The 16,760-nt window shown below is 41.4% G+C and overlaps 1 protein-coding gene across 1 annotated transcript; it reads right to left on the reverse strand.

Moving 5' to 3' along the window:
- Positions 1-348: 348 nt before the first annotated feature.
- LOC140227601 (uncharacterized) lies at positions 349-12,453 on the reverse strand. Its single transcript, XM_072308018.1, has 11 exons — positions 12,252-12,453; positions 9,118-9,156; positions 8,250-8,380; positions 6,963-7,022; positions 6,612-6,761; positions 6,481-6,543; positions 5,354-5,526; positions 4,523-4,556; positions 2,863-3,266; positions 1,755-1,887; positions 349-435 (listed from the first exon to the last, which is right to left on the reverse strand). The coding sequence occupies exons 1-11, from the start codon at positions 12,451-12,453 to the stop codon at positions 349-351; spliced, it is 1,476 nt and encodes a 491-aa protein (XP_072164119.1).
- Between the last annotated feature and the right edge of the window lie 4,307 nt (positions 12,454-16,760).

A 16,760-nucleotide genomic window follows, 5' to 3' on the forward strand; every position in this document is an offset into this window, starting at 1 on the left:
ACTTTGAGGACAAAGAGAAAAAAAAAAGAGATGTAGAAAAAGAAAAGGATAGTCTGTGTGGACATAGTAAAAGTTGGTATGATACAATATGCAAGAATACATGTTAACGGCGTACTATCATACATGAAATTGACAACTATGAACTGGGCAAACACTAGCCTCCGAATCAAACGATAATTGCTTGCATACTTCATAGCATCATAGAAAGCACCATCAATATGAGTTCAGATCACTCTTGCTATGCACTGAGCATTCTTGCACAACTTGGAGCTGCGGGTCGCATGCACTTTATAGCTGAGCTACAGTGTGTAGATATGCAACAAAAGGAAAGGTCCATCAAGGATGCTTTCACTCTTGCGTGTCTTGGTCCTTGAGACATACTGCCAGGAGGTTGTCGATCTCATCTCCCTTCATGCTCTCTATCGAAATGTCATCCTGCAATCGAAATTCAAAGAGCAAAGTTTCCATGGCCGGGTTGTCCTCATGAAATGTCATTTCAGATCAGACAACTTAGCTAACATGAACATAAAAACCCTACAAGCTTTATAACTAGAAATCTGCAAATATTTGTGAATAGAAGCCTTGCTTCAAACTACAAAGATGAACAATATTTAGAATGCTAGTCATAACATTGTACATTAAAATAAATACAATGTGCCTAAATAAGTTTGCAGTTTAATGAGTTAACATTGTGCATACATTCGTGAACCAAGACAGAAGGTGCCCCCCCCCCCCAAAAAAAAAATGGGCTGAAGATAATTACTAGTAAGTGATTTTAAAAACTATTGAAAGAAGGCATGTAATTGTTAATTTTTTTCAACCATGGTTAAAATACTAAATGCCTTTGCATAGAGTCTCGCATATCTTATGGATCACTCTTCACTTCACAGTCAAAAGTGAGGAACACACTTGCATTGCCGTAAAATGAGCTAGACTTTATATGATCTACATTGTCTCATCTGAGTATCATGTAATGTAGACAAGAGTTGTGCTACCATCTTTCGGAGATTGTTCAGCTTGCCCTGTGCTACCATGACTTCCTTCTCCTTTTCCTCCGCGTTCAACTGATACCGCCCAACCAGCTTGACAATGGCAAAGAAAAATAGGCGTGAGAAAACTTGGGGTATATACAGGGCAACAATCTGCATGTTTCTTTTCTCCCTCTTTTTTTTTTTTTTTGAAGTAGATTTCCTCACATTAAGAGAGAGTATATTTACAGTTAAATTACAGGACATCCACAAGATGGACCTCTATTCTCTTAGCGTTCCTTTCAAAATCAATTCAGGACAAGGTACACTTTTCACAGTAGCATAAAAACCAACAAATTGATGCAATCAATTACAAACAGTGTACTGCAAGTCTAATTCTAAATCATTCATGTGATACTGTACGAGCTGAAATTTTCGCGAATTTTGAGAATCTCCTTTGAACCGCGAAAATAACAACGTGCGAACAGATAAGCACAGTTAGACCTCGCAACCGCGAAATTAACAACACGTGAAAATGTTCTCCTAGTAGCAATTCACAAAAATATCTGTACGCGAAAATTTCAGCTCGTACAGTAGATTCTTGCACATTTTCAACCTTTGACTCACAGACTTAAAAGAATATGAAAATAAAGTGGCCCCCTCCAACAGGTGACATATATTTTACCTAATAATATACACATAATATTACAACTGATAAAAACTGATCAGACAGTAGTGTCCTGCAGATGAAGGCAAATATGCAAATATCTATTGCTGACAACTTACATCCCTCAGGCCTTTCTCATAATGGTCAAAGAAACTGTCCAATGGGAACTCTGTAAGTTTACTGGCATCCATTGCATTGATGTCATCTTTAGTCATTGTCCAGTCAGGGGGTAGAAAGTATCTCAGACATGTCCTAAACATTGGATATAATTGATAAAGATGAAAGAAATTATGACAGTAGAGCTGGTTAGCTGCAGACAGTACTGCAGTTTTTGACCATATTGCATTTGACAACCTCTCAAACAGAAAGGGAAATAATGAATGTCAAAGTGTGTGGCATGTTGTTATTGGATAAGGTATGTTGACAACACACATTACACAGTTTGCGTTTTGTAAGATTTTTTCATTTCAGCAGATGAGATACAGAAGGTATGCTAATTGCCCTTCAACTTCTAATGAAACCATCTTCAAAGTAAACACATACTGTCACACATCAATGTCTTATCGTACAAATGGTGCACAGGACAGAGTGGATTATTGAGAATTGGATGCACGAGTTTAACTTTGAAAGTATTTAAAGCCATGAGCCCAATGAGTGGGTTTTAGAATGTTTCCAAAGTTAAACAAGAGCATCCAATTCTCATCAATCCACTAAATAGGCCTGTACATCATTTGCTTTATAAAATGGGCCCATAAATTCATGAAATTCAATCTTTGTCCCCATCATGCATCCGGTACACCTGTACAAGACTTGAGCCATGCGTTCAGATTTTAACAGATGCATGGCTCAGTGTGGATCAGTAAAAATCAATGCAGCCATAACAATTGACCAATCAGACTGCAGAGATTCTAAAGCCCATTTTATAAATGCATTTGATAGAGGACCCGGGAGAAAAAATGTGACCTTATATGGCTGCGCAGCATGCTACTGCCTGAAAATCTTACAGTAGACAGTACCTTCTTTGTGCAACAAAATCCATGAACATGTCTTTTTTTTTTTTAACTTGTGATACAATCTATAAGAGAGTCAGACAATACACACTGATGATCAGAATGTATGTAATATAAACATACTGAACCAAACAGGGAATTGTGCATAATGCAAGGAAGTTTGTAAATAGAATCCTTCTTACAAATGGCAGAATTGAAGGAATAAGGAGTTTGTTACCTGAATCCTTCAAACAGGGCAGTGTTCATCCTCTTCAATGATGTGACCTCCTCCTGCAGAGCTGCACTTACTCCCGCATCTTCACTCTCAGTCTTCCTCACAGTCTGCTGCTTGGCATCCTCATCACGTTTATCCTCCTTCTGGCTACTGGTCTCCTCTTGTTTCTTAGCAACCTCTTCCACAGGCTTTACTTCCACAGGCTTTAAGTGTTTCTTATCACCTTCCTTCACCTTCTCCTTGCTCCTGTTTTTCACCTCTTCTTCGGTTTTACTTTCTTTCTTTCCGGCTGTGGTCCCTTCCGATGCTTCTTTCTCCTTGCTCCTTTCCATTTCCTTCTCCTTGATCACTGGTAACCTCTTATCTTCAACCTCATCCTCGTGCGATGAAACGACTTCTTCACTTCCCTGCAAAAGTACTCAAAGAAAAGTCTGACAGTGAACAATCTGCAAAAGCATGAGATAATATTTCTCAAGCCATAGCATGAAGAGATGAGTTTGCACAAGACCTCAATATTTAAAATCCAAATTAATGCTTACGCTTCAGCAAAAAACAACAACAAAAATGTTACCAGCATGAAAATATGTCTCATTTTTTTATCTATATGCCAGAGACAGAAAGAATGGGAGGGAAAGACATGCACTTCACCAAAAAGAAAGGCTCTTGAAATGCCACACTAGATATAAACACACCAATATGTGGCACATTTACTTGTAGAAATGAAAATGTCACTTGTTTTATTTTCTTAACTCTTTATGCGCCAAGTTCGCATGCCCAACTCATTTAATGGAGTGCCAACTTCACATATTCTGCTCAAACGCACAAACCCAATGAAACCGATCAATAAATCGCCAAATGCCACAGTACAATGAAAACGTTTGTCGCCATTTTGTCCCTCTCACATATAGCTTGCATTTTATGTAATGATTGAGCAGCAAGCAGTGTTCCCTACTGGATTTGCAAGTAAATTCTAAGTTTTCTGTCACTGTTTTTTTTTTTTAATGCAAAAGTCATGCATTTACAGTAATGTAGCTACTGGTCATTTGAAAGAAAAACAATCATAGATTTGTCATACAATTAACGTCAATTCAAGGCTTGGCATTTTCTCTACAGCTTTGCTCACTACATATCCAGGTTATAACACAAATGTATTAAAGTTACATAGATTTGAAAAACAGAATGTTTTTTCTCAAGCATTACTGCGTTGGTGTCTCAGAATAATGTGGCACACAGGGGGTTTCCAGCATGGCACATAAAATAGAGTACATTAACTAGAGAAGTAATCATACCTTTCATTGAAATTACAAATACTACCAAATTCTGTGATGGCTAAACAAAAAATTAAGAATTAATGAAATAAAGAGACCCACATTCTTTGAACAGCTCTCACCAGAATCGTTCACAACATCTAATTAATGAAAGCACACTCCAACCAGCAGAGAGTACTTTGCAAAATGACAACAAATGAAAACATAACAATGCTTTACATAGAAAAAAACTTGTTGAAATATTTAAGAGACTTTCTTATTTGAACACGATATATACTCATAGCAACTGTGGCCATTTTCAATGAGTGCCAGTTAAATTGCTCCTATTCGTATGTGCATTAGACATTCAAGAAGATTTATGAGTTCTTGATCATTAAAACATGTTAAATTCTTACCTGTAATCTAAGCTCTGAGCTGTCTTTGTCATACCTGGAGAACAACAAAACATATATTTTAGTTCATGAATAAAATGGAAGATTTCCATGTGATGATGTAAGAAAAGACGTGCATGTTACAAAGAATGGCTTTAATCAATAAGTCTTTGAACAAGACTCCAATCTACCCTTTGCAGTACTTTGCAGATCTGTTTACACAAGATACTATTACAATTTTTTTTTAAAGTGATGTACCTACGATGAAAGATTTCTTCTATCATTAGACATACACTGTATGAGAAAGGTATCACTTACCACTGGGAGCAGTGATTTAAAAAATGTTAAAGATATCACATTTGATGCATATGTGTAGGTCTGTTGTATCACAAAACATCCTACCATAAAAAAGTTTTGCAATAAAGCCTAAAATATAAGGAGATATCGTTAAGTTTCTCAATAAACCATAATTGTAGATGGTTTATTCTTATAACAATTGTTACATTTTGTTTATTCAACAATATTTAACATTGATCATACTGATTAACATTTCTACATCGGTTGTTTCTATCCCTAACTCACATTTTTTAACTATTTTGATGCACTAAAGCCGAGTTTGTGTTTTTAATATGCAAATAGTAAATAAATAAAAACAGCCTGAGAGGTTGTGCATTATGTGAATGCTGCAACCATCTATTGCCAAAATGCAAACATGAAGAATTAGAAGAGATTCAATTAGTTTCTATCAGCTGCCTCATGTGGTCTGTACCTCCAATGCTTCCCTAGAGCATCTATTTCCAGATAAAGGAAAAAAACAAACAAACATACAAACACAACCAGACATTTTAATTTTACCATTTGTCAAATTTGTCCTTGGGATGATCATCAAACTTGACCTTCCACTTCTCCACACTGTCCGGCTTCCTGCTGACCTTTACAACTTGACCTTTGTGCCATTGACCTTTGATGAGAGTTTCAACCTTGACCCCTACCCCTTCTACATCAGTGTAAGTCTCACTGCTTGCATTCTACATGGGATAGCGGAAACCATAAGCACTGTTAGCATTTAACTCAGAACAATAAATGAGCATGCAAGAAATGTCACACAAACCTTAGTGTTCATCATATTCCGTTGTATTTGGAAATTACATTGTATCTCAATAAACTCTTGACAACCAATCAGCCCTGCAATGCACGCTGAATTTCCGAAATGAAATACAGTCAACCTTGCCAAAATCAAATCTATTTGGATTGACGAAATAGCTTCGACTTAGAGAAATTCGACTAATGAGGGATTAAAATCAGTAGAATATACAAAGAAGAGGACTTGAAAAGACCTTCCACTAGGGTGATTATTCCACTTACGCAAAGTTGACTTTAAGCAAGGTTTATATTGCATTCTAATGAGGCAAAATTTTCTGTTACATCACCAAGAATTTCAAGAATTATGCAAAAATATGACCATGACTGACTATGTCAGTGAAACCACACGACTCACATTTACCTGGAATTCACTGCTTTTGTGTCATCCCCATGATTTTCACTATCTCTTTCCTTCATCATCATCACCACTTGAAGAACTAGTAGCAGACACAATTTTCATAGATATATGAAATTCAAGCAACATCATAACTACTACACAAAAATCACAAGAGCATGACTGCAAACTTAAAAATCTGGTCGTATTAAGATCACATCAGGTATTTTCATGAGACAGCATCATAGGAGTTTACATGTGAAACATTAAAAGTCACAACAGTTGACACAACCCAATCACTGCCTCAGACACTCTTTTGGTGTTTCCATTGTGGTAGAACGCTGCATCATAAATGGTAGGTGGTTTCACAGTACACAACGCATTCTTTCTTGGATGTATGTGTGGTCCTGAAAAGGGCCTCCTCAATCAGGACATTGCAGACCACACACACATCCAAAAAGAACGCATGGTGCACTGTGAAACCCCCCACCATAGATTGCCTCACCTTTTCCACTGTGTCCTCTGACTGTTGGGAGTCCTGGGAGGACACACTTGTCCTCCTCTTCTTCTGCGGCCCCGGATAGTCATCAACATCAGCCTCAATGTCGCGGGGTATCGTATATCATCCATCTCTGCCGACGACTTGCGGATGTTTGGCGCCGCTGTGCAGCTCGGACGCTTGACGGGAGCGGAGGTGGCCGTTCGCGGAGTGGCGGCCTTTGGACTGGCTGGACGCTGGACAACTGGGGAAGCTTTCCCAATGGGCTTGGTCTTGGTGGCATACTGCTGTGGGATTCAAAATCAAGGAAATCCTCTTCATGTTGGTCACATAATCTACAACATTTTTGACATGAGGTGAAACAGTGGCAAGTGCGCAGCTGTTAAAAGTCAGTTTACTCATTTTTTTTTTTTTGGGGGGGGGGAGTAGGTGGTTGGAGGGGATGAGATAAGAAAGAGGACCATGACTAAATTGATAAAAATTCTTACTTTCTTTGATATTTCCACCTGTTTGGGTTTGGGAGCTGGCTTGGGTGGAGGTTTGGGAATCTGTTGACAAAAATGAAGAAATATATTTCATATTCTAGTACATGCTATGTCACAATGCAAATAAGGTAATCAGGGAATGAATATTTTCATCAATTGTTTTGTGACCTTTGACCTTGACCTTTCAACCCCTCATTCATCTTAATTATTGTGCGTGAGAAGAAGAGAACTAAGCCATGTTGCATATAAATATGCAATCAAATATAAGTCAGGTATCAGCCATTCAGAATTGTGCATTCACAGACTTCCGTTTGATTTTTTGACTTATACTCAATCCCAATATCTATGTAACAGAGCCAGGGAGATCAATATTTTAGCCAGAGTTTATTGAACTTTGACCTTAATGGAACCACTGTCCTGACTCTAATCAGCACACCTGCTTCTTGTGTAGCACACCTGGGCTTCATATCAAGAAAATTCACCAGAAGTTTTTGGTTTTCTACAATCATAATTGGAACATCTCAGGCAAGGAGACGCAGACAACCCCAAACACAGTAAATGAAACCTCAAGCACATTTGGAGGCACAGGAATCAAAGGAATATGTGACTTAAATTTGCACCTTCCCTACAGCATTACTTCTCCATTGTTTCTCAACAAGTCATATCAATGTTGAGATCTTTTGGCCAAGTCTCAATAACGCTATAATGTAGTTTCTTTCACATCCAACATCCTAATCCATGCAACTGTGAGCCGATATAGTTACAGATGAATATTCCATTTTGAAAGCAGAAGCCCAATTCTTGCTTCAACAACGTACAAATTCTGCACTGAGTTGAATGTTGCAACAAGCTTTCAGTTCTTGTGCCATTTTACAGACAACTCAAGATAAGAATAACATTTTTCAAATGATTGCTACATCATGACCCCTGTGACCCAAGAACTAACTTACTGAAATTACCATTCAAGATATCATGTTATGAAACGCAAACCTTCCAACCCTGAAGCTCAAAAACTGCTGGACCCAATAGGAGTAAAATTTGCTAAAAAGCATGAATATTAACTATCTCTCATGTGGTTGGTCATAAAACTAGAAACAATATTTGATAAAACATATTTCCTGCAAAAATATAGGACGATTCCTACACAGCACAACAGTTAGTAAGTAAGTGCCGTGATTACAAAGGCTAGAAATGTTGCCTACAAATTGTTCCAAGTCACATACAATTGAATTGAATTGAATTGAATCGAATTGAATCGAATTGAATTGAACTGATGTGTGACTGACTCACCGGCTGAGCCTTCCCTCTCGCGACAGGTTTTGGGGTGGGTTTCGGCGTGGGTTTCGGCGTGGGTTTTGGACTGGGTTTAGGACTGGGTTTCGAGCTTGGCCTTGCTGCAGGACGGGATACTGACTTGGACACTTTTCTCGGACGGGGTGGGGAAGGTGGTGAAGGTGGCGACGGAGATCGTGGTCGTTGTCTGGCCAACAGCTTTTTTTGTTCTCTGAAGATAATCCATTCATGTACAGTGTTGATACATACAAATTCATGTAATTGATGTGTGATTGTGTGACATGGTTCCTTGACTTGAGCAGTGGAAAAGGACACAATACCAAACATTTTTATAAGAATTACCATGACAGTCCTTTCTGCTTGTTTTGTTTTGTTTTGTTTTTTGTTTTGTTTTTTACAAATAAAGCATAACTTGCACATTGCAGATAATCTATGTTCCCAAATGCAAATGGTATCAACCAGACTGCAAATACATGCTTTCTGAACCCATCTCTATACCACAAGAGGTATGAATGTAACTTGAGTTCAGTTATAATATGCAAAATTTTGTAAGTTAATAGAAGAGTAATTAGATTGGAGGGTGTGCCCAGTTCATTGAGTGATGTATTTGACCAATATCTAGATAGTGCTTTATCTATACATATACTCATAATACTTTAACAATTTCACAAAATAAAGAAACTAGCAATATTTACTGAATAAAACAAAAGAGAGAAAGAACAAAACAAAACAAAATAAAAACTTCTGAGATCATTTACCATTTTCTATGCAGAATGCTTGATGAAAACTTCAGCATGCATTTCTGTAAGCCTCAGACCCGAGATTTGACTACATCACTTTTTACGTACAGGCAAACGTAACTTACCTCCATTTGTTCCAGCTTCTCTTGTTTCTTCCTTATTTCCTAGAAGAGACACCATTGAGAAAAGACAGATAGCTTTGAATGCCTGTAATGCACTGTATATTTTATTCAAATTCAAAATCTTTTCCTTGAATGTCTCACTTATATCGATGCAGGGCAATTTTTCAACCACTTGCTGATTTCACTTCAGGAGGCTGATCTGACAAACGAGAGTATACAGATATTGACTTACCAGAGGTGGAATATAACATTTGAGATCCTCGCGGGAAGTTATATTTTTGTCGAGGATTATTATATTTTTCCGAAGCGCGTAGCGCTGAGGAAAAATATAGTATTCCGAGACAAAAATATAACTTCCCAAGGGAAATTAAATGTTATATTCCTTCCGAAGGAAAAAGTCAATATCTGTTATATTATATGACCTACAGTACAAGAAATAAACTGCTGTATAGGCCCTAAAGCAAAACGATTAGGTCTAGAAACACTACTCCTTTGCATGAACGCGCGTACTGCATGACAACAGTGCGCTAGTGCCAGTGGTATTCAATCGAGCCACAAGTAACCTTTTGATACGTAGATCTAACTCCGATGGCTTTCACGTAGGCCTACCGGGAATTCGTTCTTCCGTGGAGTACGACCGTTGCCTGTTTATCACAAAGTAATTTCTAGAACAGTCGTTAATCAATCGTACGTAGGGCCTAGTTTCGTAGCGGTAGAGCCAGATTTTGTAATGAGAGATGTAAAAATTGTAGAAGACTAGACCAAATGCCGCTTTTGGTCTGGGTAAAGCAAGCTTGTTGACATAACATTTGTTTGTGGTGATGTATGAGAATGTGAACTTTCTGATAATGTAGGGCCTAATCTCTTCTGCCTGCGGTCACTGGTACAAGAGCTGTTTAGACTACGGACCTGGCCCTGGTCCAGGTCCTGCGCTAGTACAAGTAGCATAAAAACTTACTCAGTTCAGGCTCTGGTAATGTAATGGGAAATCCTTTGGCTTTCCTGTCACGACTGTCTAACATTGATTGGAGTAGGAGCTATCAGGACAACAATTCTTTCTCTCTCACAAGCGAAGGGCAGCTGCTCATCATAAGCTGCCATGCCAGTTTGACGAAAACAAATCAGTTGCAATATCGTAATTCGCGCTTGCAGTTCTGTGTTCTAGCGTGTGTCAGTGTGATGCTCATTTAATACTGGAGTACCGCTAGCGCATTCTGTAAACGTAAGTGGTATGGTGCGTGTGGTCGGTCGACCGGTCATATAATATTATAAAATATTATATGACCTATATAGATACCAATGTGTGATTGGTCAAAATGCTGTCACGTGACCATGTTCACAAGGATGAGAAGCGTTATATTTCATAACATGACGTAAATTACGTACAATCATGGAATATAACAGCGACTACGTTAAACAAATGGCGTTATATCTGGAGGGGTGACGTAATCAAAAATCAATTGTTATGATGCGCGCAACATACACAGAGACGCTTTGCACACACACACACACACACATACTTACGAATGTAATCGTGACCGGTCGACCGACCACACGCACCATACCACTTACGTTTACAGAATGCGCTAGCGGTACTCCAGGGGGGTGTTTCACAAAGATTTAAGTTTGACTTAACTCATGCGTAAATCCTCAAACCCTGCGTAAATCCCTAAGTCCTGCGTAAATTTACGCAGGACTTTGAATCCTGTTTCACAAAGCTTAAGTCATGCGTAAGTCCCACCAAGTCCTGCGTAACTCTACGCATGGCCTGAAGCCATGCGTAAAGTCAGACTTAAATTCCAAAATGGGAAGTTCAAAAGCATAATCAACTCCTAATATTCATTAATTTCTTCCACTTTATCTTATCCTGAGTGAGATGCCAGTATTTTTAACAAACTAGAGAATCACTAGTTTCGTAGAGGGTCTACTCCTACACTATTCACTGAACAATGGTCCAAATTAAAAATAGAAAAATAGATCCCTACCTATACAAATGTACTGATAGTTTGAACTGTTAAGTTAAACCAGAATTTTAGCTCATAAAGAGCTATATAATCTACTTGTATCTGGACTTTGGAAATTAATTATATTTCTACCAATCCTTTCTTGCCTGTGTTATCTTCTTAGCTGCTTACCCATGAATATTGTAGTAGTAACGCCCCCTAGCGGTTTCACCCTAACCCCCCCTGTCTACAGGGGAGGTATAAAAGGGATTGCCAGTGCGCGCATCCCTCAGTTGTGACCTGGAACCTGATTGAAAGACATACTGACTGAGCTACAAGACAAGTTACAGTTGCAACTCACCAGTAGTGCCGGTAAGTACTACCGTTACTACAACAGTGGCGTCACGGACAATTGTCCTACTTCCTGTGCCATTGTTTTCGTGGACATAGAGCCGCAATTTAAGCTGACTCCGCTGCCGCTATTATTTTCGCCAACAGGCGTTGCACTCCTATACCGCACCGATACGCGAAGGGTGGAGCACATGCGACGGAGCCGAGGCGAGAGCTCTTGGCAGCGCGAGGGAGCTTGGCGGTGTCCACGTTTGTCGATTGTTCCTGTTGTGTAACTCGTTTTGTGCTTGTTTTGTCTAATTGTCTTGGTGTAATCGTTTTCATTAGTAATTTTGTTTGTTGGGGAGGAGGAGTGTGCCGATTGTTTGAGTGACAGTGTGTGATTTGTAACATCTTGCACTAGACCAGGCCCACCTGTATTCAGGGAGCTCCAAATTCATTGAAATATCATCTTTTCTGATTGTTCTAGTTGCAAGCGTGTTTCGTTTGTTAGTTTGATTGTCGATGGTGTTTGCTAAAATTATTCTTTGGCGTGATTTCAGCTTGTGGGTGCGATTGACATTGTTTGCGTGGTGCGTTTTTCTTTTTAAACGTGGTCCAGGTCTAGATCTCGGTCTAGCCCTGTGTACGCGTTACGTGTATTTGCGTGGTGGTCGTCTGCGTGCTAGATCTACATTTGTCATACTCATATTTGTTTCACGTGTTTCGTTCCACACGTGTGTCTCGGTGGCTTGGGTAGGTGGACCTCCCTTGCCCCATTCGTTGCGTGATATCACTGTATTCGTTGCGTGTTGTATCCCTGTGTATACCTGTGTGTCCCAGTTCAGGCGAGTTTTAACTTGCCTGAAGTGATATTTCGCGCGATAGCGTTGACGGATAGCTCGTGTGTGCGGGGTGTATTCACTGCACTCGCTAGCCGTTCTGTCAAAGCTTCCAGTGTGTTCAGGCTCTGGCGTGCACAGTTCTCCACGTCCATCGTGTGTAAGGAGGGAGGGTATTTCCCTGCGGTGAGCTGCGCGCCTGTTGTGCTGGACCTCTCCGGCATCGCGTTCCCCTTTCAGTGTGTATTCGTATAGCGCGGCTATTCGTGTTCTTCTTCTGTTTTCTCTGTCGCGCTCTCTCCTACTTTTCGCAACCTGCGAGATTCGAAGCGTGATCACCTTCCTTTCTCGATCGCGTTTTCTATTGTCGCGCTCATTCTCTCTTTGTTTGTTGCGTCGACATTTTCACTTTCTGCTGTCATTCTGACTTTCCTTGCTAACCTCTATTTTGCCCTTTCCAGTGCTCTCCTAGCTCTCTGTAAGCTGCTTTACTCGTGGAACGTTCGTGTTTTTCTATTTTCGCGGGAGTATTTTGCCCCGCGATTAGTTAGTGGCAGCGGAAGTCTGTGCATTTCCCCACTTTTTGTGGGAGATATCCCCCTCTACGTGAGGGAGTGCTACGTCCTCCTTTTCGATTGGGAAGGAGGGAGGAAGTTGTTGGGCACCATTCACTCCTCTTGGTGAGGAGGGCCTGTCATTATTTTCTCCCTTACTTAGGAGGACTGGATTGCATTTTCCCTTTTGCTGTGCGGAATTGCAACCGTTTATACAATAATTTTTAATTGTTTGTGTGACTGTCCTTTGCCTGACTGGTGCTACAATTTGGCTCATGCATTCTGCATCATTTGGCGGTGCTGAAGGACATCATTCCGGTGAGTACACTGTATCTAATACATTACTCCGTTAACTCTTGATTTGTTTGTTTGGATTATAGATTATTACTACTTGTTTTGAGTATTTGTAGTGTATAAACCTTCGTGCTGTTACTGTCATTTTGGATTGTTTTGCAGATACGAAAATAGTTCTGTATCCATAACCACATTAGACTTGGGCCTAGTTTCTACTGCTTATGACGTGTGCTGTATTGTTGCTGTGCGTGGAGTGTGTCGCATACATTGATTGCGTGTTGTCCTTTTCACTTGTGCTGGTGGTAAAGTTAATTGTGACTGATTGTTTTGCTTCTGCTTTTGTGTTTGTACGGTAAATTAAAGCGTAAAGAGATTGTGTTTTCATAAATATCTGTTTTCCTGCAAGCACAGATTTATTTCTCTAGCATTGCCATATTCTATTCTGGTTTTATATTTGTAGGTCCTAGACTCCCGAGTCTTACCCAAGTTGAGTTGTTACTGTGACCTCCCTATTTTTGTGATAACAAGGGAGGAGTGAGATCGGAACAGCTGTGATTATATTTCAAGTGTCAGGCAACCGAAACGAATTGTAATTTCCCATTTTAGGTTCGTAATTAGTAGCCATATATGTGTACAATTGTATCTGGTGTTTGTTTTGAATAGTATTTTGGTAGTGTTTGAGTAGTAAAAACTAAAGTGAGTAATAATTTGTGTGTCAAATGATGTGTCACTGATTATGATAATTACAGATTGTGGTAATTGGTATATCATTGGTCAGTACCAGTGAGTATATGTTCAAGGTCTTTTCTTCATTAGTACATGTTGATTTAGTTTAGTTATTGGTACCTGTTTTAAACATATTCGTTGAGTGAATAGGTTGTTTGCATGGGTGCTAGTCATGGCGATGCCCATTAATTATTTATCCCGTAGTGAGTTTGTACGTCTTGGATTGTCATTAACCCAAGTCAATGACATTTTGAAGCTCCGGAATGAGCATGGAAATGTCACTCGGGACTTGTTGGAGTCCTCCGACATTCCAGGGATCGAGGATCTCATCCCGAAATTTGTGTTCTGTCCGCAGTTAGAGCCGGAAGAGTCCTTACCTTCAGACACTGCGACTGCTGATCCCATTGAGACATCAAGGGGAGGAGTCCAGTCTCGGGGGACTTCCCCATACCCTTATGTATATCCTCCCCTCAGGGAGGGACAGCCAGGGAAGACCACTTCTTCCCAGGTCGGTCAGGCGCGCGCCGCAGTGAATAGTCACCATTCCGTGCAGCGTCGGGTCCCACAAGATATCTGTTATGGGAAGTCACGCGAAGGTGGTGTTGGCTACGACACCTCGGCCTCCGACTCCCAAGAATGCGAGGGTGAAGGAGTGGGACGAGGGTTTCAGCGATGCGGTACCCCTAGGTGGAGGAGTGGGAATGATAGAGAGTACTCCGGGGATAGGGAGAATGCTCACTCCGTACCAAAGGAACGTGCACACTCGCGTACAGCGAGGTGGGATCATAGCGAGGCCCAGTGGGGTAGGCAGGAGGCGCGCCATCCTAGCCCGGTCAGGAGGAGTGAGTTTTCTGACTTCTCCGAGGGTAGGCAGGGAACGGACTTGTCTGACCACTGGAGCTACCAACCCCTCCCAAAGACTGTTACCTACGATGGAACAGGTAATTGGAGGGCGTTTTACCGCAAATTTGAGGCATTCGCGAATGCGAGAAACTGGAGCCCGGACCAGCGTTTAGATCAATTATGCTGGTGCCTGTTGGGGAAGGCGAGCAATTTCTTTGAGCTTCTGATGAGTCGCGAACCGGAGTTGAAATATTGCGAAGTCATGTATCGCTTTGCAAAACGGTTTGATCGTCAGAAGCCTGCGGAGGCAACGCAATTAGAGTTCAGCACTGCCCGTCAAAGCGCGGAGGAATCTCTGTGCGAATGGGCAGATCGTTTGAACGAACTGGGAAGCCGCGCATTTCCAGAACTCCCAGAGAGAGTGGTGCAGCAACAGCTGGTACCCCGTCTATGCCAGGGGTGTACTGACAACGAGGCAGGGTGGTATGCCCTTGACCGACACCCCCTGAATGTAGATGACACAGTGGAAGCCTTACGGTGGTATCAACACTCCCGGATAGCAGTGTATGGCAGGCCACGCCAAGTCAAGACCATGGCCCTCAACCCAGAAGATGAGGGAGAATCCCAGGACTGTAGGGTGGAAAATGCCCCCTTCCATTCAGGTCAAGGAGGTACACGAAATGGCCAACCTTTGCCCACAATGGAGCGCCGATTATCAAATTTGGAAGGCTCTGTTGAGCGACTGAGTAAGAGGTTGGATCGCCTAGCATCCATGGAAAACATACTGGGATCCATGGGAAGGAAGCTAGACAACTTGTCCTCCTTAGGAAAACAGTTGAATCAACAAATGGAGAGACAGAACCCCTGTAATTCTGGGGGAGCTCCAAACTCTCCAGGACAGCAACCCCTTTGCGTCCACTGTGGAAAGGAAGGGCATGTTGAAAGGAACTGCCCAAATATGTCCAGACCTAACAACAAGAAGGTGCCACTCACGAAAACCGAGGAGTCAAACTCGTCGGGGTCGGAGGATTAGGCCCTGCTCCGACCTGCACAACTGAGGGCCAACCTTCCACTGATACCCAGTACATTGCTGGAGATGAGGATGGCAGTAGCCAGCCTGAATTTATCCCAGTATTTCCTATATGGTCACCAGACAAAGAGGGAGTAAACCAAGTAGGCGATGCACCCTCTAGTCAGAAAGGAAATACAGGTCAGTCAAGAGATGGAGATAAATCCTGTGGGGTGAGTCCCTTGAGAGAGTTGGACCCTCAAACACCCCTAGATGAGGTGGCTGTATGTAAGGTGAGATCAACTCCCTTGTTTGCAGTACCTATAAAGGTAGGTAACCATTCTCTAAAGGCAGTGGTGGACACTGCGGCGGAAATATCAATCATATCCCACAAGGTGTATGAAAAGTTACAACCTTGCCCACAAAAGATCAGGGATGTGTTTATTTCCGCAGATGGCCGTGATTTGAGGATGCCTGGTATGATTGTAGACCCCATTCGGATCAAGCTAGGGGGTTGTGAGTTCTTGACGGAGGTTTGTGTGGCCCCTATCGAAGGTGAAATGCTGTTGGGGTTAGATCTCCTCCGTAAGTACAGAATTATACTGCACCTACAACATTCACGGCTAGAAATTGGGAATGTTCGCATCCCAATGATGCATGGTGAACAGTCACCATATGGACGAGCTTCTTGCGTGTGCTTGTTGAAACGCGCAATCATCCCTCCAAACACCTTGAAGAGGATTACTGGTGTGATACACCAGCCAGGGAAAGATCTTGGGATTAAGTTTACCCAGGATATGCTTGGCGGTATCCTACGCTACTTATGCAGTAAGGTGAAAGGGATGGGATACGCATAGATATCAGGGCCACCCCCCTGTAAGGTGTTAAGAGGTGTAACAAACCACCTCTATGCTTTCTCCTGTGATTGTGGAAGGTGGATTTATCACACCTTCCAGGTAGGGGTTTACCCTGCATAACTCCCCAGTATGCTGGGCGAGTAGCTTCCCTGGTGGTTAGGACACTAGGGAGGAGTATGTTTAAAAGGCGAGGAAGATCCCATCACCTTTCTTGAGTGTAAGAAGTACTCCCATGCCTGTTTGGAGCT

This window comes from Diadema setosum, chromosome 4 (genome assembly GCF_964275005.1).
Source record: "Diadema setosum chromosome 4, eeDiaSeto1, whole genome shotgun sequence".
NCBI classification, from domain to species: domain Eukaryota; kingdom Metazoa; phylum Echinodermata; class Echinoidea; order Diadematoida; family Diadematidae; genus Diadema; species Diadema setosum.